The 26,528-nt window shown below is 42.6% G+C and overlaps 1 protein-coding gene across 4 annotated transcripts in view; it reads left to right on the top strand.

The window, feature by feature from the left end:
- The window catches only part of slc49a3 (solute carrier family 49 member 3), a 98,159-nt gene extending 75,390 nt beyond the window's left edge, over positions 1–22,769 (top strand). For all 4 annotated transcript variants that reach the window (XM_043674549.2, XM_043674547.2, XM_043674546.2 and 1 more), the window contains 3 exons: positions 11,429–11,586; positions 11,972–12,081; positions 19,751–22,769. In XM_043674549.2, the coding sequence (XP_043530484.2) occupies positions 11,429–11,586; positions 11,972–12,081; positions 19,751–19,890 (408 nt within the window). In that variant the 3' untranslated portion in view covers positions 19,891–22,769. The remainder of the gene's footprint in view (positions 1–11,428; positions 11,587–11,971; positions 12,082–19,750) is intronic.
- Positions 22,770–26,528: the final 3,759 nt, after the last annotated feature.

Below are 26,528 nucleotides of genomic sequence, written 5' to 3'. Positions count from 1 at the left end.
CTCAGTTATCTGTAAGAATAATAGGGTAGTTAAGGTAGGGGATTTTAACTTTCCAAACATTGATTGGGACTGCCACAGTGTTAAAGGTTTAGATGGAGAGGAATTTCTTCAGTGCATACAAGACAATTTTCTGATTCAGTATGTGAATGTACCTACTAGAGAAGGTGCAAAACTTGACCTACTCTTGGGAAATAAGGCAGGGCAGGTGATTGAGGAGTCAGTGGGGGAGCACTTTGGGGCCAGCGACCATAATTCTATTAGTTTTAAAATAGTGATGGAAAAGGATAGACCAGATTTAAAAGTTGAAGTTCTAAATTGGAGAAAGGCCAATTTTGACGGTATTAGGCAAGAACTTTCGGAAGCTGATTGGAGGCAGATGCTCGCAGGTAAAGGGACGGCTGGAAAATGGGAAGTCTTCAGAAGTGAGATAACAAGAATCCAGAGAAAGTATATTCCTGTCAGGGTGAAAGGGAAGGCTGATAGGTATAGGGAATGCTGGACGACTAAAGAAATTGAGGGTTTGGTTAAGAAAAAGAAGGAAGCATGTGTCAGGTATAGACAGGATAGATCGAGCGAATCCTTGGAGTGTAAAGGAAGTAGGAGTATACTTAAGAGGGAAATCAGGAGGGCAAAACGGGGACATAAGAGAGCTTTGGCAAATAGAATTAAGGAGAATCCAAAGGGTTTTTACAAAATATATTAAGGACAAAAGGGTAACTAGGGAGAGAATAGAGCCCCTCAAATATTAGCAAGGTGGCCTTTGTGTGGAGCCACAAAATGGGGGAGATACTAAATGAATATTTTGCATCAGTGTTTACTGTGGAAAAGGATATGGAAGATGTAGACTGTAGGGAAATAGATGGTGACATCTTGCAAAATGTCCAGCTTACAGAGGAGGAAGTGCTGGATGTCTTGAAACAGTTAAGTGGATAAATCCCCAGGACCTGATCAGGTGTACCCGAGAACTCTGTGGGAAGCTAGAGAAGTGATTGCTGGGCCTCTTGCTGAGAGATTTGTATCATCGATAGTCACAGGTGAAGTGCCGGAAGACTGGAGGTTGGCAAACGTGGTGCCACTGTTTAAGCAGGGCGGTAAAGACAAACCAGGGAACTATAGACTAGTGAGCCTGACCTCGGTGGTGGGCAAGTTGTTGGAGGGAATCCTGAGGGACAGGATGTACATGTATTTGGAAAGGCAAGGACTGATTAGGGATAGTCAACAGGATTGAGCGCAGAACAGTAGATGTGATCTATATGGACTTCAGTAAGGCGTTCAAGGTTCCCCATCGGAGACTGATTAGCAAGGTCAGATCTCATGAAACACAGGGAGATCTAGCCATTTGGATACAGAACTGGCTCAAACGTAGAAGACAAAGGGTGGTGGTGGAGGGTTGTCTTTCAGACTGGAGGCCTGTGACCAGTGGAGTGCCACAAGGATAGGTGCTGGGCCCTCTACCTTTTGTCATTTGCATAAATGATTTGGATGCGAGCATAAGAGGTACAGTTAGTAAGTTTGCAGCTGACACCAAAATTGGAAGAGTAGTGGACAGCGAAGAGGGTTACCTCAGGTTACAACAGGATCTGGACCAGATGGGCCAATGGGCTGAGAAGTGGCAGATGGAGTTGAATTCAGATAAATGCAAGGTGCTGCATTTTGGGAAAGCAAATCTTAGTAGGACTTATACACTTAATGGTAAGGTCCTAGGGAGTGTTGCTGAACAAAGAGACCTTGGAGTGCAGGTTCATAGCTCCTTGAAAGTGGAGTCGCAGGTAGATAGGATAGTGAAGAAGGCACATGGTATGCTTTCCTTTGTTGGTCAGAGTATTGAGTACAGGAGTTGGGAGGTCATGTTGCGGCTGTACAGGACATTGGTTAGGCCACTGTTGGAATATTGGGTGCAATTCTGGTCTCCTTCCTATTGGAAGGATGTTGTGAAACTTGAAAGGGTTCAGAAAACATTTACAAGGATGTTGCTAGGGTTGGAGGATCTGAGGTACAGGGAGAGGCTGAACAGGCTGGGGCTGTTTTCCCTGCAGTGTCGGAGGCTGAGGGGTGACCTTATAGAGGTTTACAAAATGATGAGGGTCATGGATAGGGTAAATAGACAAAGTCTTTTCCCTGGGGTTGGGGAGTCCAGAACTAGAGGGCATAGGTTTAGGGTGAGAAGGGAAAGATATAAAAGAGACCTACGGGGCAACTTTCGCATGCAGAGGGTGGTACGTGTATGGAATGAGGTGCCAGAGGCTGTGGTGGAGGCTGGTACAATTGCAACATTTAAAAGGCATTTGGATGGGTATATGAATAGGAAGAGTTTGGAGGGATATGGGCCGGGTGCTGGCAGGTGGGACGAGATTGGTCGGCGTGGACGGGTTGGACCAAAGGGTCTGTATCCATGTTGTAGGACTCTATATCAATTCTCTACATCATCTGCATTACCAATTCCCTGATCAATATTGTGACACCCCCTCCTTTTTTAATCTCCTGTCTCTCGTGTAGGTCCTAAATCCTGTAATATTGAACTACCAGTCCTGCCCCTTTTTCAACCATGTCTGAGTGACAGCAACGACACCAATTCCTATGTTTTAATCTGTGCCTTCGACTTATCTGTCTTGTTCGTGAGACTCTTGCATTAAAATAAATACCATCTAATCCTAATATCGAGCTCCTGCATATCATTTAAAGCTTTGCATCAACACCATAATTCCAAACAAACTCTTCTCCAAACTCCACGATCTACGTCTCTTCTCCACCCTCTGTTATTAGATTCTCGACTTCCTAACCTATTGACTGCAATCAGTAAAAATAGCAAAATCACCACCTCCACAATAATCCTCAACACCATTGCCCCACAGCGCTGTGTACTTAGCCCCCTACTATACAACGTTTATTCCTGAGGACTGTGTGGCCAAATTCAACGCCAATTCCATTTTCAAGTTTGCTGATAACACCACCATTATAGGTAAGATCTTGAACAGTGATGAGACAGAGTATAGCAGTACCATGCTGAGGGGCATGGTATAAAGACGACAATCTCTCCATCAATGTCAGCAAAATGAAGGAGCTGCTCGCTGACTTCAGGAAGCAGAGTGGAGAACACTGTATCAGTGGTGCTGAAGTGGAGATGGTCAAGAGCACAAGTTCTGTAGTTGTAACACTGTATTCTGCACTCTGTTCTTCTACCCTGATGCACTTTGTACAGTGCACTTTGCCTGTATAGCATGCAAAACAAGACTAATCACTATCTCAATACATGTCACCAACAATCTGTCTTGGTCCACCCACATCGATGCGATGGTCAGAAAAGCATAACAATGCCTCAGGTAGCTAATGAACTTTGTTAATGAAGACTCTTAGCAATTTTTATAGCTACACCTGAGAAGGCTTCCTATCTGGATGCATCACCACATGGTTTGGCAACTGCTCTTCCCAAGACCACCACAAACTATAGAGAGCCTATATTTCCTGCTTCCTCACGAAAGCAACCAACATCATCAAAGACCCCTCCCATCCCAGTTATACTCTCTTCCGTTGGGCAGGGGATATAAACATTTGAATACATGTACAAACAGATTCAAGAACAGCTTCTTCAACGCTGTCATCAGACTCTTGAATGGACCTCTCAAACGTTAATATTGACCTCTCTCTGCACCTTTTTTGTGGCCGTAACACTATATTCTGCACTCTGATCTGCTACCCAGATGAACTTTGTACGATCTGCCCGTGTAGCTCGGAAAACTATGCTTTTCACTATTCAATATATGTCACAATAAATCAGACTCCAATCTTACCAAATTCTCTTGTGCCTTAACTGGTTTATAATTTTTGTTCACTTGACTCACTTACTGTCTCTTCTGATTTTGGCTGTTCGTCTCCCCCTGCTGAACATTCTCCCTGGATCACACCTCTCTGCCAAGTTAGTTGAAACAAATTGTATGTGCACTTCCAAGTGCTTTTTAAAGGTTGAGCTTCCTTGTCTCAACTGAATTCTCAGGAAGTGCATTGTAAATTTTCACCACTGGGTGAAAGGATTTATATTTGGAGTACCATGTACAATTTTAGATTAGATACCTTACAGTATGGAAACAGGCCCTTTGTCCCAACAAGTCCACACCAACCCTCCAAAGAGTAGTCCACCCAGACCCATTCTCCTACCCTATATTTAACCCTGACTAATGCAACTAACACTATGGGCAATTTAGCATAGCCAATTCACCTGATCTGCACATTGGATTGTGGGAGGAAGTTGGAGGAAACCCACGCAGACATGGGGAGAATTCTGGTCACCCTGCTTTGGAAGGATGTTAATAAACTGATAAGGGTGCAAGAAAAAGATGTATAAGGATATTACCAAGACTGAAAGGTTTGAGTTCTAAAGAGGGGCTAGATAGACTGGACTTCTTTCCCTGGAGTGTCGGACGCTGAGGGGTGACCTTTTAGAGATTTATAAAACCATGAGGGGCTTAGATAAGGTGGATAGCCAAAGTCTTTTCCCAGGAGTGGGGTCATTTCATAACTAAAAGGCATTGATTTAAGGTGAGAAGGGAAAGATTTGAAAGGGACCTAAGGGACAAGGTTTTCATAGTGGTTGCTGCCTATATGGAATGAACTGCCTGAGGAGATGGTAGTGGCGAGTACAATTACAATGTTTAAAAGACATTTGGACAGGTAAATGGATAAGGAAGGTTTAGAGGGACGTGCCAAATGCAGGCATATGGGACCGAGTTCAGTTTAGGAAACTTGGTTAGTGTAGATGAGTTATCGAAAGAATCTATTTCCAAGCTCTACGACTGTGTGACTTGATGACTGTCATCTAAAATTTCTACCTTTCCCCTTAAAATTATGCCCCCTGGTTATTGACCCTAAGCTCTGGACCAGGGGATATTTGGGTGCTTGTGCACAGATGCCTGAAGATAGCGAGATGGGTTATACATTAGTCAAGAGTTTGAGACACTTGCCTTTCTCAATCAAGGCACTGAGCAGGGAGGTTATGTTGGAGCTGTACAGAACATTGGTAAGGTCACAGCTGGAGTCCTCTGTGTAGTTCTAGTCTCTGCTCTATAGGAAGGATATACGTAAATGCAATGGAGGACATCCAAAGCAGATTCACCAGGATATTGCCTGAGATGGAGTAGTTGAGCTAAGAAGAGAGACTGGATAAGCTCAGGATGTTTTCTTCAGAACGGAAGAGTGAGAGGGGACTTGATAGAGATGCATAAATTTGAAAAATATGGACAAGGTGGATAGAAAGCAGCTATTTGTTTTAGTTGAAGGGTCACTAACAAGGGGAAATAAAATTATTTTGAGTTCCAATTTGAAAAGATGGAAGATTTAGAGAGGATTTGAAAAATATTTTCACTGAGGTTAGTGGAAATCTGGAATGGACTGCCTCAGAGGGTAATTGAAGCAGGAAACCTCAACATTTTAATAAGAACTTGAAATGTCAGAACATTCAAGGGATGGAAAGTGAAGCGAGTGTAAATTTTAGAGGAGTTTTAGTTGGGTGTATATCTAATGGACGACTGGGCTTCTGTAGTGTGTGATGCTGTGAGGGTCAAAGTTTTGTGATGGAATACATGCATTTCCAGAAACCATTTAATACAGTGCCTCAAGTCTCATGAGAGGTTGTGTGACATTGTATAAAAAAGGACAATGGCAATGTAGATGCAAAATTGACTGATAGTCAAGGTGTCATGATCAATGATTATTTTTCAGGCTGTAAAACTTTTTATGTAGTTCCCATGGGGTTGGTATTGGGTCACTTCAATTATTTTTTTATTGTATTTGTATTATACAGAGAATAGTGAAAAGCTTCAACAGTTGCCACAATGTGGTACCATTTTGAATAGTTTAAGAATAAAACAGATAAAAAAATATACCTGAGCCAGCTCACGCCTCACCACCGCCTGTTCAAGACCCATCACTGTAGGAGTCACAGCTCTTCAGGCTCTATATCTTCGCAGCTGGGCCTACCTCGTGGTCGTTGCCACTGATGCTGGGTCCCATGCTGAACCCACACTCACCCCACAATCGAGAGTCCCAGCTCTGGGCTTATTGTGCCCAGGAGTCGCTGACTCTGCTGCCAGATGTTGCCTTGCTGGCAGTGCCTTCTTGAAGTCTGTTGCTGCAACCACTTCAATCACTGGAGGAGCTTTACAGCCATTTCTTGCTTTTCTTGATGTATATTAATGATTTGAATCTTCATGAGTGGGAGACAATATCCAAGTTTGCAGATGAAGCAATATTTGGAAGAGCCACTGGTCACAGGCCTCCAGTCTGAAAAACAACCCTCCACCACCATTCTCTGTCTTCTACCTTTCAGCCAGTTCTATGTTCAAATGGCTAGTCCTCCCTGTATTCCATGAGCTCTAATCTTGCCCACCTATCTCCCATGGGGACCCTTGTGGAACGTCTTACTGAACTCCAAATAGATCACGTCTACCACTCTGTCCTCATCAATCCTCTTTGTTACTTCTTCAAAAAACTCCAAGTTTGTGAGACATGGTTTCCCATGCACAAAGAAATGTTGACTAAACCCTAATCAGCTCTTGCCTTTCCAAATACATCCTGTCTCTCAGGATTTCCTCCAACAACTTGCCCATCACTGACCTAAGGCTCACAGATCTATAGTTCCCTGGTTTGTCTTTACCACCTTTCTCAAACAGTGGCACCACATTAGCCAACCTCCAGTCTTCCAGCACCTCACCTGTGCCTACCAATGATACAGATATCTCGGCAAAGGACTCAGCAATCACTTCCCTAGCTTCTCAAAGTTCTAGGGTACGCCTGATAAGGTCCTGAGGATTTATTGGGACATTGGTTAGGCCACTTTTGGAATATTGCATGCAATTCTGGTCTCCTTCCTATCAGAAGGATTTTGGGAAACTTGAAAGGGTTCAGAAAAGATTTACAAGGATTAGATTAGATTAGATTAGATTAGATTACTTAGTGTGGAAACAGACCCTTCGGCCCAACAAGTCCACACCGCCCCGCAGAAGCGCAACCTACCCATGCCCCGACATTTACCCCTTACCTAACACTACGGGCAATTTAGCATGGCCAATTCACCTGACCTGCACATCTTTGGACTGTGGGAGGAAACCGGAGCACCCGGAGGAAACCCACGCAGACACGGGGAGAACGTGCAAACTCCACACAGTCAGTCGCCTGAGGCGGGAATTGAACCCGGGTCTCTGGCGCTGTGAGGCAGCAGTGCTAACCACTGTGCCACCGTGCTGCCCAGATGTTGCCAGGGTTGGAGGATTTGAACTATAGGGAAAGGTTGAATAGGCTAGGGCTGTTTTTCCTGGAGTGTTGGAAGCTGAGGAGGGGTGACGTTATAGAGGTTTATAAAATCATGAGCATGGGTAGAGTAAATAGACAGGTCTATTCCCTGGGGTGGGGGAGTCCATAATTAGAGGGCAAAGATATAAAAGAGACGTAAGGGGCAACTTTTTCACACAGAAGGTGGTGTGTGCGCGGAATGGTCTGTCAGAGGATGTGGTGGAGGCTCGTACAATTGCAATATTTAAAAGACATTTGGATAGCTATATGAACAAGAAGGGTTTAGAGCGATATGGGCCAGATGCTGGCAGGTGGAACTAGATTGCATTGGGATACCTGTGGTCGGCATGGGCAAGTTGGACCGAAGGGTCTGTTTCCGTGCTGTATGATTCTATTTGTAAAGTGTGAGGATGACAGTATGGAACTCAAAAAGATGTTGACAAGTTGATGGTAAATGGAAAGTTTTTTTTATTTACTCATTGGATGTGGGAATTGTTGGTTGGCCAGCATTTATTGCTTGTCTCTAATTGCGCTTGAGAAGGCAGTCCACCTATGAAGGGAGCTCCAAGATTTTGACCTAGTGACAGTGAAGGAATGGTGAAGTCAGTATGGTCAGTAGCTTGGAGGGGAACTTGCAGGTAGTGGTGTTCCCATGCATTTGCTGCCATTATTCTTCCAGATGGAAGTGGTTGCAGGTTTGGAAGATGCTGTATAAAGATCATTGGTGAATGTCTGCAATGCACCTTGCAGGTAGTATGCATTGCTGCTACGGAGTGTCAGTGGTGGAAGGAGTGGATGCCCATGGAGGTGGCACCAGTGAGGCGGGCTGCTTTGTCCTGGGTGGTGTCAAGCTTCTTGAGTGTTGTGGTGGGAGCTACACCTATCTAGGCAAGTGGATCACACTCCTGACTTGTGCCTTGTAGACAGGCTTTAGAGAGTCAGGAGGGGAGTTACATGCCACAGTATTCCTAGCCTCTGACCTCTCTTGTAGCTACTGTTTATGTGGTGAGTCGAGTTGAGTTTCTGATTAATGGCATCCTCAAGGATATTGATAGTGGGGCAAGGCAGTGATGGTAACACCATTGAATGTCAAGGGGTGGTGAGTAAATTGTCTTTTATTGGAAATTCATTGTGGCATTTGTGTGGCATGAATTTTACTCGTCATTTGTCAGCTTGAGTCTGGATATTGTTCAAGTCTTGTTGCATTTGAATATAGACTATTTCAGTTTCTGAGGAGTTGTGAATGGTGCTCAACATTGTGCAATTATTGGCCAACATCCCCATTTCTGACCTTATGATGAAGGGAAGGTCATTGATGAACAAACTAAAGATGGTTGGGTCTTGGACACTACCCTGAGGAGCCCCTGCAGAGAATTCCTGCAGTTGCGATGACTGACCTCCAACAAGCACGGCCATTTTCCGATGTCAGGTCTTACTCCAACCAGGTAGCAGATGAGGTGCAATGCAGAGAACTGAGGTGCTGCTCTTTAATTGGAAGAATACTGCAATACAATATAAAATAGTGGGTGCAAATCTAAAAAGGGATGAAGAAACAGAGGAACTAGGGGTTATATATGCAAAGATCTTTAACAGGGCAGAACAGGTGTTGAGAGCTGTAAATAAACCATATAATGTTCTCAGCTTTATTAATAGGGTCACAAAGTACAAGATCGAGGAGGAGATGGTGAACTTGTATATGACCTTTTATTAGACCTTAAATGGAATATGACACACAGTTTGTGGATACCACATTATAGGAAAGCTGAGAACGTATTGGAGATTGTGTGCAGAAGCAATTTACTTGAATGAATTTCTCATAGCTGGAACCAATCTCTGAGGATGGATTGAAGAAGCTGGGATTGTTTATATGGACTTTAGTTAGGCATTTGATACAAAAACTAAAAGCACCTGGGATTTGGAGTCGGCTTACTAAATGGATACAAAAAATAGCTTAGTCATAGAAGACAGAGGGTAGAAGTAGAAAGGTGCTTTTCAGTAACTAGTGGTGTTCCACAGGGTTCAGTCTTTGGTTCTTTGCTGTTGCATATATAAATGATCCAGAGGAAAATTTGGCTGGTCTGATGAGTTACATTGCAGATGACACAAGATTGGTGGAGTTGCTGATCGTGCTGACAATTGTCAAAGGATACAACAGGTTATAGATTGGTGAGTTGGGCACAGAAATGGCAGGTGGAGTTTAATCCAGACAAATGCGAGTTGATGCATTTTGAATTATACTGCAGAAACCCTTAGGAACATTAACGTATAGACAGATCTGGGTGTGGCAGGTCACAGTTCCCTAAAAGTGGCAACACAGGTGGCCAGGGCGATTAGGAAGTCTTACGGCATACTTGGCGGAAATGAGGACTGCAGATGCTGGAGATTAGTGTTGTGTGTGGTGCTGGAAAAGCAAAGCAGGTCAGGCAGCATCCAACGAGCAGGAGAATCGATGTTTTGGGCAAAAGCCCTTAATCAGGAAGGCATATTTGCCTTCGTTGGCTGGGACGTGGAGTACAAGAGTGGACAAACCATTTTTGCAGCTATACAAGACCCTTGTTAGGCTGCATTTGGCGGATTGAGAGCAGTTTTGGTCGTCCCATGTCCAGAAGGAGGTGGAAGCCTTGGTGAGAAGGTTCACCAGGATGTTGCCTGGTCTCCAGGACATTGGCTGTGAGGAAAAGTTAAAAAGACTAAGATTGTTTTCACTGGAAAGACAGCCGCTGAGAGGAGACCTGATAGAGGTTGAGTTATGAGAGGCATAGATAGGGTAGATAGTCAGAGGCTTTTTCCCAGGGTTGAAGTTTTGATTATAAGGGGTCACAGATTCAAAGTGAGAGGGGGTAAGTTTGAGAGATCTGTGAGGGAAGTCTTTCACTCAGTGGTAGGAGCCTGGAAAGCACTGGCAGAAGAGGTGGCGGAAGCAGGCATATTGGCGACATTTAAGAGGCACCTGGACGGTTACATGAATAGGAAGGGAATAGAGGGATGCGGACTGAATAAGGGCAGAAGGTTTGTTTTATGGTTTAATTAGAGCATGATGACCAGCACAGGCTTGGAGGGCTGAAGGACCTGTATCTATGCTGTACTTCTCTCCGCCTTCTCTCCAGAACAAAAGTGAAAATCTGACTTTAGGTGTTCAAAACCATAAGTGGCCTGAACAGATATGGTGAAACTGTTTTCATGTGTAAAAGAAGCAAGAATGAAAGGGCACAAATTTCAACTTCAGTTGTGTAAACGAAGCAAGGATGATGTGTGAAAAGCACTCGTGGCAAATTGTTAGGGTCTGGAATGCCTTTTCTGGAAGTGTGGTGGATGCAGGTTCAATTGAGACATTCAAGAAGCATTTGATTGTATTTAGATAGAAATGGTGTGCAACGATATGAGGAAAAGGAAGAGATTGGCATGTGATAATAGGGCCAGCAACAACACAGTGGGCTGAAATGCCTTATTCACTGATGATTCTATGATTATAAATACTTAACACTGCAGCTCATGAGGGTATTAAACACTTGAGACTTAGTTTATAATGGCGGAAGTCAAACAACTAATTGAGATGACGTGGATAAAGAAAAAGCACTAAGCTGCCAGTTATTTCTGAAGGCTGGCTGATCCTGGGTTAACACAGCTGGTCAGGCAGCATCTGAGGAGCAGGAGAGTCGATGTTTTGAGCATAAACAATTCATCAAGAAAAGAGCTTATGCTTGAAACGTCAACACTCTCGCTGCTTGGTTGCTGCCTGACCAACTGTGCTTTTCCAGCACCACACTCTCTTTCGACTCTGACCTCCAGCATCTGCAGTCCTCACTTTCTCCTTATCCTGGGTTCGTTAAGCAGGTTGTGTAGAGAGTTCTAATTAAGGACCATTGATCCAAAATATTGGTGCTTCTCTCTCCGTAGGTGTTGTTTGACCTGTTGAATGTTTTAAACTCTTATGTTGAGAATTATTTCCTTTTACTAGAATTGTTTTATGAAATAGACTTGAAAACATGGATGATTTTGGGATAGCATAGGGGGACGAGCTGAGAATAGTTCACAGGTCGGCGCAACATCGAGGGCTGAAGGGCCTGTTCTGCCCTATATCATTCTATGTTCTAAACTGAAAGATTTGAATTGGTGTCGTGCCAATATCACTTTTCTGCATTTTCAGGTTTCACGTATGAGAGATCAACCTTATGGACTCGCTGTAGTATGCTCACTTTTTGGGCTGCTTGGATTTTCCATTTATCCAGTGGGCATGGAGCTTGGTGTAGAATGTTCTTACCCTGTGGGTGAAGCAACCTCTGCTGGATTAATCTTCGTTTCTGGGTAATGGATCATTATTGCTTTTGGTTTTCATCCAGTTTTTCTCCCCGTCCAGTGATTTCTTTCTCCTTGTCACAGAATCAGAGATGTACTCGACGATGGCCCACAGTTGCCTGTACTTTTCATTATCAATGGATGTCAGTAAAGTACTTTTAAAATATATTTTTTAAAATTTAGAAGGATGGGATGGCTTTCTCTCTGAAGCATGCACCATCCTTACAGGAGCCGACAAGGTAGTATCTAGATATTTCTGCTCACATAGTGAAGGACCGTTGAATCCAGAACCTTTTGATTTGGGCAAGAGTACTATTTACTGAGCCATGGTTGACGCACGAGGGAGTATATGTTTGCACTTTTAGTAACTAATTTCTCCTATTTTTAACTGCAGACAGCTCCAGGGATCTTTATTTATATATTTCCTGCCAGCACTGGCCCAGCCAATTACTAGTGATGGTTCTGCCTGTCAAGTTGGAGTAGGTGCAGCACTCGATTGGACAGGTTAGTGTGGATTCTAAGATTACTGTACCTTGTGATAATTTCATCTTTTGGTAGATTTCTATCGCAAACCCTTTCCATAGTCCGCAGGGCTGCCTCATATTGAATGATGAAGAAATGCTGGTGTTGGAAGGGGTCCAGAGGAGGTTTACAAGAATAATCTGTGGATGAAGGGCTTGTCATATGAGGAGCGGTTGAGGACTCTGGGTCTGCACTCAGAAATTTAGAAGGATGAGGGATGTTTCGTTGAAGCTTACAGAATACTGAGAGGCCTGGATAAAGTGGATGTGGAGAAGATGTTTCCACTAGTAGGAGAGGACACAGTGTCTGAGTGAAGAGATGACCCTTGGAAATGAAGGATGGGGGAATTTCTTCAACCAGTGGTTAGTAAATCTGTGGAACGCTTTGCTGTAGAGGGCTATGGAGGGCAAGTCGTTGTGTGTTTAAGACCAAAAAAGGTTCTTGATTGCAAAGAGGGTCAAGGGTTATGGGCGAAGACAGGAGAATGGGATTGAGAAATACATCGGCCATGATCAAACCTCAAAGCAGACTTGATGGGCTAAATGGTCTAATTGTGCTCCTATATGTTATGGTCTAATAAGACTTTGGTAGAAGGGACACTTGAGTAACGAGGAGTAGTTAATTACATAAATAATTATTTTACTATTAAGTCTGGTTAACTGTATTAATGCTAGAAAAATGGATTGATACTTCCTAAAAGATAGTTACTGTTACAATGCTGTAGACAAGAAATCGCAAACAGCTGACCTGGTTCCTCCCAGATACAAAGGTAAAAACAATGACTGCAGATGCTGGAAACCAGATTCTGGATCAGTAGTGCTGGAAGAGCACAGCAATTCAGGCAGCATCCGAGGACATGCCTGAATTGCTGTGCTCTTCCAGCACCACTGATCCAGAATCCTCCCAGATACAGTCAGTAGGTGGAGCTATTCCTTAGCTTTCAAGTTAACTTTCCAGCCAACTGCCTAAATGACATGGTTTTCTGCCTCTTTGGTTTCTCAGCAAAATTATTTTTGCATTTTGGCATATTAAAGAATCAAAGTGCTTTTAATTTTTGTTTGCACTCAGCTGGAATTCGCTAGCTCTTAAGTAGACTAATTATATGTAATTAATAAGTAAATGTTAATTGTATAGTCATAGAGATGTATAGCATGGAAACAGACCCTTCGGTCCAACTCGTCCGTGCTAAACTGATATCCCAACCCAATCTAGTCCTATTTGCCAACACTTGGCTCACATCCCTCCAAACCCTTTCTATTCATATTCCCATCCAGATGCCTTTTAAATGCTGTAATTGTACCAACCTCCACCACTTCCTCTGGCAGCTCATTCCATACACACACCACCCTCTGCATGAAAAAGTTGCCCCTTAGGTCCTTTTTATATCATTCTCCCCCTCACCCTAAACCTATGCCCTCTAGTTCTGAACTCCCTGACCCCAGGGAAGAGAGTTTGTCTATTTATCCTATCCATGACCTTCATGATTTTATAAATCTCTAAGGTCACCCCTCAGCCTCCGCTCCACGGAAAACAGCCCCAGCCTATTCAGCCTCACCCTATAGCTTAAGCCCTCCAACCCTGGTAACATCCTTGTAAATCTTTTCTCAACCCTTTCAAGTTTCACAATGTCCTTCCAATAGGGAGGAGACCAGAATTGCATACAATATTCCAACAGTGGCCTAACCAATGTCTTATGGTGAGAAAGGACATTATTGCCGGTGAAGTAGAAACTCTATGGATAGAGTTTAGAAACACCAAGGAGCAAGAAACGATAATGTGGGTTGTATATAGACCCTCAAACTGTAGTGGGAATGTTGGAGAAGGCTCGAAACAGGAAATTAGAAATGCAAGCAATAAGGCTACAGCTGTATTTATGGGTGACTTTAATTTGCATTTAGATTGGGAAAATCAAATGACTCACCCTATTGTAGTGGACAAATTCCTGGACAGTGTGCTAGATGATTTTCTGAATCGTTATGTTGAGGAACCAACGGAATGGCAGACCATCTTAGTCTGGGTAGTGTGTAATAAGAAATGGATAATTGGCAAGCTAGCTGTGCAAGCCCCCTTGTGATGAGAGACCATTAAGATGGTGATTGCATAGTTGATACTGAGACAAGGGTCCTGAATCTAAACTGCAATGCTATGAGGCGTGAGCTAGCTATGATAAACTGGGGACAATGATCATATGGGATGACTGTAGATGGGCAACAACAAATATTTAAAGAGTGTATGGAGGAACTGCAACAATTGTTCATTCCTGGGAGAAAGTGAGGACTGCAGATGCTGGAGATCAGGGTCGAGAGTGTGGTGCTGGAAAAGCACAGTAGGTCAGAGGAGCAGGAGAATATAGTTTTAAGCAAAAGGGTTTGTCATATGTGGTGGTTCTGTTCGCCGAGCTGGGAGTTTGTGTTGCAGACGTTTCGTCCCCTGTCTAGGTGACATCCTCAGTGTTTGGGAGCCTCCTGTGAAGCGCTTCTGTGATCTTTCCTCCGGCATTTATAGTGATTTGTACCTGCCACTTCCGGTTGTCAGTTCTAGCTGTCCGCTGCAGTGGTCGGTATATTGGGTCCAGATCGATGTGCTTATTGATTGAATCTGTGGATGAGTGCCATGCCTCTAGGAATTCCCTGGCTGTTCTCTGTTTGGCTTGTCCTATAATAGTAGTGTTGTCCCAGTCAAACTCATGTTGCTTGTCATCTGCGTGTGCGGCTACTAAGGATAGCTGGTCATGTCGTTTCGTGGCTAGTTGGTGTTCATGGATGCAGATCGTTAGCTGTCTTCCTGTTTGTCCTATGTAGTGTTTTGTGCAGTCCTTGCATGGGATTTTGTATGATCTCATTCGAGGTCACGGCACTGTTCACGTCTATCGACAAAGCCCTAGCCAGAGAAACAATAGCCAACCTGCTGGATATACAAAACAGACAACAAGACGGGGAACCTATCAACAAAGACGGCATACTCAAACTACTGGACCTGTGCCTCACAACACACTTCACATTCAACAACCAAATATATAAACAAATCAACGGCACACCCATGGGCTCACCCATCTCTGGACTCAGCAGAAGCGGTAATGCAAAGGTTAGAGCAAAGTCTTACCGCAAATTCAACCCAAACTCTGGGTCAGATATTAGATTAGATTACATTACATTAGATTAGATTACATTACAGTGTGGAAACAGGCCCTTCAGCCCAACAAGTCCACACCGACCCGCCGAAGCGCAACCCACCCATACCCCTACATTTACCCCTTACTTAACACTACGGGCAATTTAGCATGGCCAATTCACCTGACCTGCACATCTTTGGACTGTGGGAGGAAACCGGAGCACCCGGAGGAAACCCACGCAGACACGGGGAGAACGTGCAAACTCCACACAGTCAGTCGCCTGAGTCGGGAATTGAACCCGGGTCTCCGGCGCTGTGAGGCAGCAGTGCTAACCACTGTGCCACCATGCCGCCCATGATACCTTTGTAATCATTAAAAACACAGAAATAGAGAACACACACCGGATCATCAACGCCACACTCGGAGGAATCCAATTCACTAGAGAGGAAGAAAAGGACAACCAACTCCCATTCCTAGACGTGATGGTACAGAGAACACCAAACGGAGAATTCACTACAAGGGTATACAGGAAAGCCACACACACAGACCAAGTCATAAACTACGAAAGCAACCACCCCAACACACACAAAAAAAGTTGCATCAAGACACTGTTCAAAAGGGCCACAACACACTGCAGTACACCAGAACTGCAAAAAGAGGAAGAAAAACACCTATACAATGTATTCGCCAAAAACGGATACCCCCGCAATTTCATCAACAGATGCCTAAGGGAAAGACAACAGAGTGAGGACATGCCACAACCCAAAGGACTAGCCACACTACCATACATCAAGAGCATTTCTGAACTGACAGCCAGACTACTGCGACCACTAGGACTCATAACAGCACACAAACCAACAGCCACTCTCAGACAACAACTCACCAGGACGAAGGACCCGATACCCAGCATGAGCAAAACCATGTAGTGTACAAAATCCCATGCAAGGACTGCACAAAACACTACATAGGACAAACAGGAAGACCGCTAACGATCCGCATCCATGAACATCAACTAGCCACGAAATGACATGACCAGCTATCCTTAGCCACACACACAGATGACAAGCAACATGAGTTCGACTGGGACAACACTACTATTATCGACAAGCCAAACAGAACAGCCAAGGAATTCCTAGAGGCATGGCACTCATCCACAGATTCAATCAACAAGCACATCGATTTGGACCCAATATACCGACCACTGCAGCGGACAGCTGGGTCTGACAACCGGAAGCGGCAGATACAAATCACTATAAATGCTGGAGGAAACACCACAGAAGCGCTTCACAGGAGGCTCCCAAACACTGAGGATGTCACCTAGACAGGGGATGAAACGTCTGCAACACAAATTCCCAGCTCGGCGAACAGAACCACAACAACGAGCACCTGAGCTACAAATCTTCTCTACATATGAGGAGTGGTTGAGGACTCTGGGTCTGCACTCAGTTAAATTTAGAAAGACGAGGGATGTTTCATTGAAGCTTACAGAATACTGAGAGGCCCGGATAAAGTGGATGTGGAGAAGATGTTTCCACTAGTAGGAGAAGCGTCAGAGTGAAGAGATGACCCTTGGAAATGAGGGATGGAGGAATTTCTTTAGCCAGTGGTGAGTAAATCTGTGGAATGCTTTGCTGCAGGGGGCTATGGAGGGCAAGTCGTTGTGTGTTTAAGAGGTGCTTGATTGGAAAGGGGATCAAGGGTTATGGGAGAAGACAGGAGAATGGGATTGAGCAATATATTGGCCATGATCAAATGTCAGAGCAGACTTGATGGGCTAAATGGCCTAATTGTGCTCCTATGTGTTATGGTCTAATAAGCCTGTGGTAGAAGAGCCACAGGAATAATGAAGGGTTTATGCCCAAAACATTGATTCTCCAACTCCTGGATGCTGCCTCTCCTGCTGTGCTTTTCCAGCACAACACTCGAATTGTTCATTCCTGTCTGGTACAAGAATAAAATGGGAAAGCTGGACCAAATGACTAACCAGAAAGGTTAACAATAGTTTTAGATCCAAGGGAGTAAATTAGATTTCATCAAAGGAAAAGATTTAAGAGGGGAAAGGTGGAGGTTGAACATGATGCAGGGAACATACAAACTGTAAAAGCTTCTGTAAGTGTGTGAAGAGATAAAGATTAGTGAAGACAAATGTAGGTCCATTCCATTCATAAATAGGGGAAGTTATAATGGGGAACAAAGATGACAGACCAGTTAAATACATACATTTTTGGTTCTGTTTTCACCACAGAGGGCTCACATAACATCTCAAACATTTTGGGGAACACTGTCTAATGAGAGAGAGGAACCAATGGAAATAGTGTTGGGGAGTAAAGGTCAATAATTCCCCAGTTCCTGACAAACTACATCCCAGACGTGACCCTTGAAAAGTAGATGCATTGATGGTCAGCTTTCACATTTCTTTAGACTTGAGGACTGTGAATTGGAGGGTAGCTATTGCAACTCCACTATTTTTTTTAAAAATCAAAGCCGAGAATATTTATAGACTGCTTAGCCCGACATTGATATTGGGGGAAAAGCTGCAGTCTGTTCTAAAAGATTCAATAGCAGACCACTTGGAAAACTGTGACAGGATCAGAGAGTATTTAGATTAGATTCCCACAGTATGGAAACAGGCCCTTTGGCCCAACAGGTCAGAAGAGTAACCCACCCAGCCCCATTGCCCTACCCTATATTTAACCCTGACACTATGGGCAATTTAGCACGGCCAATTCACCTGACCTGCACATTTTTGGATTGAGAGGGGAAACCGGAGCACCCGGAGGAAACCCACGCAGACACGGGGAGAATGTGCAAACTCCACACAGACAGTCACCCGAGGCGGGAATCGAACCCAGGTCCCTGGTGCTGAGAGGCAGCAGTGCTAACCACTGAGCTACCGTGCCTCCCCGTTTACGATACAGTCATGCTTGACAAATTTACTGGAGTTTATTTTTGAGGATGTAATTAGTGGAATTAATAAGAGGAAATTAGTGAATATGGTTTACTTAGACTTTCAGAAGGCTTTTGATAAGGTCCCACAAGTAATCAGCAAGAACAATTAAAGAACATGGGATTGGGCTAGTGTATCTTGGGGTGCTTGTGCACAGATTCATAAAGGTGGCAAGGTAGTTAAGAAACCATATGGGAGTCCTATCTTTCACTGCTGTGACAGATTATAAGAATGGGGAGGTCACTTGAAAGCTGTGCAGACCTGTGGTTAGGTAATAGAGTACTGTGTGCAGTTATGGTTATTACAATATAAGAAAGATGTTGCCTGGGGTGCTGCATTTCTGCTGTAAGCAAGGCTGTATAAGTTCAGGTTGTTTTCATTATAGCAGAGAAAGCTGAGAGGGGATCTAAGAGGTGCATAAGATTGAGTGGTATGAAGAGAGACTGGATCAGTTAGGATTATATTCACTCGAGTTTAGAAGAATGAGGGAGGAACCAATAAAAACACAGAATTCTAGCAGGGCTAGATGGGATAAATGCAGGATGACTGGGGAGTCCAGAACCTCAGTCACAGACTGAGGATATCATGTAAAGTCATTTAGGAGTGAATGGAAAAATCTCTCCAGAGAGTGGTGAGCGTGTGGAATTCTCTGACAGTGGTTGTGGATAAAATATTGAATAGTTTTTAAGGAGGTGTTAGATGTAGCTCTTCAAGCTAAAGAAATGAAAGGATATGCAGGAACAAGTTGCTGAATTAGATAATCAGTCATGACCATATGGAATGTTGGAGCAGGTGCAAAGAACCAACTGGCCTACTCCTCCTCTAATATTCTATGTTTCTAATCTCCGGGGGAGAATGAGAATTGGCTCCTTATGTGGTGTGAAAGGATCAGTACAATTAACTGTGTATTAGATTGATGACAAGACTCCTTTAAGGAAGAATGTAAATGTATTGGAAGCAGTCTGCAGAAGGTTTACAAGACTTCTGCCTGGATCATCTTCCCTTGACCTTCTAAGTGGCAGATGCTGTGGTTTTGAGGGTACTTTCAAAGAAGCCTGCTGAGTGGCTTCAGTGGATCCTCTCAATTGTTCATATAACTGCCAATACTTCTGGGATGTAGAGAGTGAATGTTCTAAGTGGAGAGAATGGTGTCAAACGTCTTGAGTGTTATTGGGACTGTACTCATTCAGGAAATGGACAATATTCCATCATACTCCTGACTTGTGTCTTGAAGTTTGTGTGCAGGCTTTGGAGTGATAGCAGGTGAGTTATTTGCCACATAGTTCCCTGTTTTTGGATTGTTAATGTTGCTATTACATGCCTGGTCCAGTTCAGTTTCTGGTCAGTGGTGAATCTCGGGACGTGGGGATTTGGTGACTAAGTGCTATTGATCATTATGGAGAAAATAGTTGGATTCTCACTTGCATTGGTAATTTTCCAGCACTTTTGTGGCATAAGTATTATTAGCCACTTATCAGCCTCAACTTGAATATTGTCCAGACCTTGTACACAGGCATAGACTGCTTCACGGTGTCTGTAATACATGTTTATTGAAGAAATAATCATGCATTCATATGTTTTTTATTTAATAGTTCCTACATTGGTGTTGGCTGCTATCTGTAGCTTGGAAGCTTGCTGCTTTGCACTCTTGTTCCATACAGAGTACAGGCGAGTCAGTGCTGAAGACAACGAGGATTCCTCTGCTCTTCTTGATGGAGCTGTGTCTGAATGATTGTACACTTGCAGGGACCATGTCTGTTTCCAGGAATCTGAAAGATCATTTTATTTTTAAAAATATTTGAAATGTTTTATATTACATATCTATCTGTCTTCCTGTTTTAAAAGTGGACACTGAAGCACACTTTTTTAAATTCCCAATCAGCCTGTGTTTGCCAGGTATTTTTTATCGTGTATTTGTTTTCTAATTTACTTTCTTTACATATTTTGAATATGTAAAGTGTTAAAAATGCAAATGTATTATAAGTAGGAAAGTTAGATTTTACAAATTATTTAAAAGTACATTTTCATTACTGTAAAGGAGATGAATAATCGAGAGCTCAACTTCCAGTTTGATCAATGCCCCTAACTTTTGATGAAAATTGACCATCCAGTAGTGTGTTCTAGAATCTGAGAGATTAGTACATCTCGTACAAGTGCCTGTTGTTTGCCTAGGTGCATTATGCTGTTCAATAAGAGATCACTTTTCAACTTCTGACAAAGCAAATGAAGGAAAAATGACTCGAGCTTAAAAAGTGATTAGTGAGCAGAGGGATCAAACATGCTTGAACGAAGATTAACTAGTGGGGAATAAACATGGGAATAGATGACTAATGAGCAAATGCCAAGAGACACAAATCCCTACAGTGTGGAAACAGGCCATTTGGCCCAACAAGTCCACACTGACCCTCAGAGTATCCCACCTTAACCTATTCCCTATTACTCTACATTTTCCCTGACTAATGCACCTCGCCTACACATCCCTGAACAGTATGGGCAATTTAGTGTGGCCAATTCACCCTGACCTGCACATCTTTGGACTGTGGGAGGAAACCAGAGCCCCCAGAGGAAACCCACGCAGATACGGGGAGAATGTGCAAACTCCACACACTGTCATCTGAGGCTGGAATCGAACTCAGATCCCTGGTGCTGTGAGGCAGCAGTACTAACCACTGAGCCACCATGCTGCTTACTTGACATCTCAATGCTGTTCAGTCAGCCTGCCAGAGAGCTCTGCAACTGTAGGCTGTCTGCAAAAATCCATAAATCTCCAGTATAATGGGAATTGTGTTCTAGGTTCCTACTCCGCATGGTGTTATTTAGGGACCTTTTGTTTTTAATATCTGTTTGGCTCTAAAACATGGGCAACTTAAAGGCTTTGTGAAAAGAAACTCCGTTTTCGTCTTCATTGTATGTGATGCGTTATGAACATATCTTGGCAGAGCAATATCACAAACTGAGTAATTCTCTTGAAACACCGATCCATGCAATGAAAGCCAAAAGCAGCCTCAGTGGATAAAGCTGGTCAGCAGGCTGGAAGACAGTTGCCAACCTAAGAACTTTCTATACAGTGAAGTAACTGAAGCCAGGTGACCGATAGGCTGCTTAAAGCTCCATTTTATAGATAGTTTTATGTGTGGCATGATGACCCTCAAACATTGGCTTTTGGAGTCAGGAACTGAAAGCAGAGGAGCACCTCCTGTTGGTTGTCATGCACCATGACAACAACAACTGGTTACAGCAGCTTGGGAACAGGTGCTATCCACAACAACAACTTGTAACAACACGTCCTGTGTGGTGCCTGTGGCAGAACTTGATTCTCATGCATTGGGTTTTAGTCATCAGCAATGACCCACAAAATGCAACCTTTATATCTAAACCCCATTGGTTGCTGCATGATCATCAGCTCTAGATGGAAGAGTATCACAAGAGCATGTAAAGCACACTGAAATTCTATTGTGCTAGCTTTGCCCCGAAGTCTGTGAAACATTTTAGATGATGAGAAAAAGCAGACATGTTAGGAGTTCCATGAGTGAGAAATGCAGCAGAGCCTTCCGAATATAGAGTAAGCCTAGGTTCATTGAACAAGAATATCATATGCAAGACCCATTGAATACTATAACTGAAGAGTTAAAAGATTAGGCCATGTAACCAGAAAGGAGTCAGCACAAGCTTTGAACTTAGTCTTTCATTTTGAAGGCACTTACAAAGTATCTTGTATATTTGTAATTCGTTAAATGTGTTATTCGAGCTTTTGCTTCTGCATCAGAACACCTTCCAGTGAATGCAGCTATCAGTTTGACTCAGCTATTAACATTTACTTATTGGAGTCAAAAGCTTGTTGGATGAAACTCCAGTTTCTGATTTAAACACAAAATCATGGTTGAAAATTAAGAGGATGTTTGCGGATTGTTGAGGTGAAGTATTAAATTTAGATCCTGTCAGTTTTCCAAACATTGCTTCCTGAATTAGCACCCAAAACATACATTTACTTTGTGAGATTTTGCACTTTACAGATTAGCTGCTAAACAATAAAGGAACAGGTACTTCACAGCAGTTTACTGTTAATGTGTTGATAAAGTGCAATAAATTGCAATGTGCGTGAAAGATCTTTATCGAGCTGTGGAGAAGCTTGTAGCCTTTAATTTGCCTGTTTTCCAATTAAATGCTTTTGGATGATGATCAAAGGGATGGGTTGCAGTTTTCTTCAAGTTATTGATGAAATTTATTTGGCTCCCTCATCCTGTATTTGGTACAGGTCAGAAATAATAAAGGCTGAAACTTGCTATTAATTGGGCTGATTGCGTTTGATCCTTCTAGGTCGTTGCCATGATCCTTTCAATGTCTCAAACAGGTTATTTTCCCATTTCCCCATTTCCCCATGTCTTGCCTTTGCTCATATTCATTTGCTTTCTACTGGACCGTGGATGATTTTCCTAAATGAGATGTCATTTACAGTACTTGTGCAAAATTCACATTGTCAAATTTTCTATCTGGAAGCATTTTGTTTTTGTACTTTGAGCAGTGACAATTAATGAAGTTTAAAATCTATTAGACTGAGTCAGAATTGCTGATCCTGGACCCTGTATTGTCTTTATTTTGAAAAAAAAATTACTATAATTTAGGAGTGCAGTTTACCAAGTAATTATTTTTATTCCTCTGAAAGTGAGGTATTTAAGTATTCTTATTTCTTGGTGAACCACTGTTTGTCTTTTGCAAAAAACAGAAGTAATTAGATTTGTTTTGTTTTGTAACTTTTATTTGGTTTTAGGAGCAATCATCTCATTTGCAGACCTGCTGCTTGTGGGATACAAAATGGCTTATTTCCAAGTGCCTTCGAGTTTCACAAAAGAACTTCACTGAATATTGGTCAACTCAGTTGAACCCATAATACATGATGTTTAGTATTTTGAGGCAGTTCTTCAGCCTCCAGTTTTGGAAGTTGAACAGTCTTCTCAAGCTGCTGGCAGTGACAGACTTGGCATGAAGTTGTTTTCTTTGTATATTAGCTGAATATGACTTAAGGAAATGACAAAGCACCCAAGGAGATGATTTGGCCCATCATATCTGTTAAAATACTTTCAAAAATTATCCGGTTAGATCCACTACACATTTCTTCTTAATCAAAAGCATTTCAGATTCCTTTCAAAACCCTCTTGAAATGCCAGTATTTTGGATATATGTTGTGTGATAGTCTGAGCTTTCTCATCAATTATTGTGAACCTAACTGTCCTGGATTCTGAAGCATTTTCAAAATTTCCAAATTTCAGAATTTGTTAGTGATTTGTAGTGGTTCCTTCAGATTTGGTATCACATTAATTTCTTCAATTTTATTGCAGCTTCACTGTGTACACAAATGTAACAGGTCTGAGTATCCCTTCAAATATTTCTATTCCCAAAGCATACATAATATGAGAGAGATCCTTCAGATCTCCAGTGATAGTTTCGACTTGAAATCTGAAGAAATCTTGGTTGGGGTACCAATCCCTTCTCAGGATTGATCAGACTTCAGTCTGCTTTCCAGGTTGGTTTCCTGATTTTGTTTGCATCTGAAAAGGTAATGATTTATTTTCCTGGTCTCACTGTGACTTACTTATCACAAATGCATTTACTTGTTTTTATAATTTTTACCCATTTTCTTCCTTCCTCGCCAAAGGTGTCAGTTGTTTGCTGAAGATCCACAGGGGTTTGTCCTCCAACATTTCTCCTGGGTAACCATTAATTAGATGTAACTTGGACAGGAGTCTGTGATGAGATACTGTACTTGAGCTTGAGCCTGGTATTGTCCGATTTCCAGTCTTGTATAGTTGCAGCCAGATGCACTGAATAGCAGCCTGAAGGAACACTGACTGACCTGCTGACTCTCAGCTGAAATCAGCTAACACATCACAAAGCAGAGACCAAACTTTCCAATCTCATTAAATGAGATTGGGGTCAGTGTTTTTTTTATTTGTATTTTATTGATTGTTTTATTTATTTATTTAAAAGAGATAGACCATGTTCAAAATGCTTAACAGATAATGGCTCAAGATGAGTCTATGCCAAAGTGGTTATCTTCCAATTTGGATTAGGGGCTGCAGCTGGCATTGAGGCAGTGGTAGGGGGTTTCACTGCCTTTAGTGGAAATTCTGGCTAAATTTGGTAAAATTGCTTCCAAATATCACTTGACAACTGATCCAAATGCAAGGGAAACCAACCACAACATTTTAACTGGCTATAAATTAAAGAGTAAAACATTAACAAATTTGCATTTATGTAATTTTGTCTTGGATTAAAGATTGTTGATCACTTGCTGATATTCCATTATCATTCTGTAATATCATTAAACTTTTTTCAAATGAAAACTTGTTTTTCATTGTTTTTAAATCCATTTTGGAAAGTCAGCTGTACCTCAGCCCCTCTAATTTTTGTCACAAAACCAATAAACCAGTGAGTTTTGAGAAGATTTATAACTCAGGTTGAGGTTTTGGATGTAGGTTTACTTGCTGAGCTGCAAGGTTCATTTCCAGATGTTTCATCCCCCTACTAGGTAGCATCTTCAGTGGGCCTTGGGCTGATAATTCCTGATTTCTATTTATATGTTTGGGTTTCTTCGGGTTGGTGATATCATTTCATGTGTTGACATTAGTTTTGCTTGTTGTCTTTGTCATTTACAAAAATACCATGCAAGAACTGTAACAAACACTACATTGGACAAACAGGCAGAAAACTAGCCACCAGGATACATGAACACCAACTAGCCACAAAAAGACATGACCCACTCTCACTAGTATCTTTACATACAGATTAGGAAGGACACCACTTCAACTGGGACAACACATCCATCCCAGGAGAAGACATGCATGAGAATTCCCAGAAGCATGGCATTCCAACCAGAACTCTATCAATAAACACATCGAGTTAGACCCATCTACCACCCCCTGAGAAAAGGAACAGGAAGTGACTTCACTACAGGAAATGACATCACCAACCCAAAGAAACCCAAACATATAAATTGAAAGCAGAAATTATCAGCAGTGCTTTGCCTGAGGCCCACTGAAGATATTACCTAGTAAGGTGACAAAGCATCTGGAAATGAACCTTCCAGCTCCGCGTGCAAACCTACATCCAACACCAATAAGCCAGATTAGTTCTGAGTAGACATTGATTATAGTGATTTATCTGGAGGTTGAAAATCTTAAGGTGAATGTTTATTAATCTATCATGCTGACATTGGAGGACTCCGGGTATTTAGGGAGACATTTTCACTGATCTTGTGTTCCTTTTGTTTCTGTGAGGCAGTCATTTATAACAGCAACCCATTCAGTATGTGCTGGCTCTCTGAGCAACCAATCAGCCCCTGCAGTCATGCACGTTTACTTCCTTCAAGTACTTAACCAATTTTCTTTTGGAAGTTGATTGTTTCCACTTCCTGCACCCTTGTGGGTGATGAGTTGCTGTATGAAGAAAAATTCATATTCATATTGGTCTTGCATTTCTTGCCCATAGTCTTTAGAGCTGTCCCACCCCTAATTCTTGTACATTAATAAGAATAACTTTTATCTACCTTACTTAAACTTGTCAAATCCTATGGGTATATGCCACACTCCCTTCAATCTGTTTTGCTCTAAGGAGAATCTGTTTCTTCAAACCCAATCTGGCAGTCCTCCTAATATATCCCCACCCCACCCCCATTTATGCCCCCCCCCTCCCCCAATTTATCCCCATCCTCCTATTTATCTCTCAAGCCCCCTTACGTGGTTGTACAGGATCAGTCAGCTTCATAGGTGCTAACAATGAAGACAGGTTGAGTAGGTTAGGATTATTTTCATTCGAAAGACGGAGATTGATGGGGGGGGAACCTGATTGAGGTCTACAAAATCATGAGAGGTATAGACAGGGTTGCTAGTGGAGGAGGTAGAAGCGGACACGATAGCATCATTGAAGATGTATCTAGACAGACGTGAATGGGCAGGGAGCAAAGGAATACCGACCCTTAGAAAATAGGCGACAGGTTTAGATAGGGGCTTGGAGGGCTGAAGGGCCTGTTCTTGTGCTGTAATTTCCTTTGTTCTTTGAATACCAGCACCTGTAAGCATGAAACTATTGCAAGAGTCATAACAACACTTAAACAGACCCTTCAGCCTGACTCATCCATGCTGACCCAGTTTTTCTAAACTGAACTAGTCCCATTTGTCTGCTTTTGGCCCATATCCCTCGCCTATCCATGTACCTGTCCAACTTATTTTAAATCCAATAATTGTACTCTCCATTTCCTCTGGCAGCTCATTCCACATACGCACCATCCTTTTGAAAATATTGCCCCTCGGGTCTTTTTATAAATCCTCCTTGTCTCACCTTAAACCTATGCCCTCTAGATTTGGACTCCACTAT

This window comes from Chiloscyllium plagiosum, unplaced genomic scaffold, assembly GCF_037043375.1.
Source record: "Chiloscyllium plagiosum isolate Xiang-an unplaced genomic scaffold, Cpla_swu_hap1 HiC_scaffold_36, whole genome shotgun sequence".
NCBI lineage: Eukaryota > Metazoa > Chordata > Chondrichthyes > Orectolobiformes > Hemiscylliidae > Chiloscyllium > Chiloscyllium plagiosum.
This window is presented reverse-complemented; position numbering and strand designations above follow the sequence as displayed.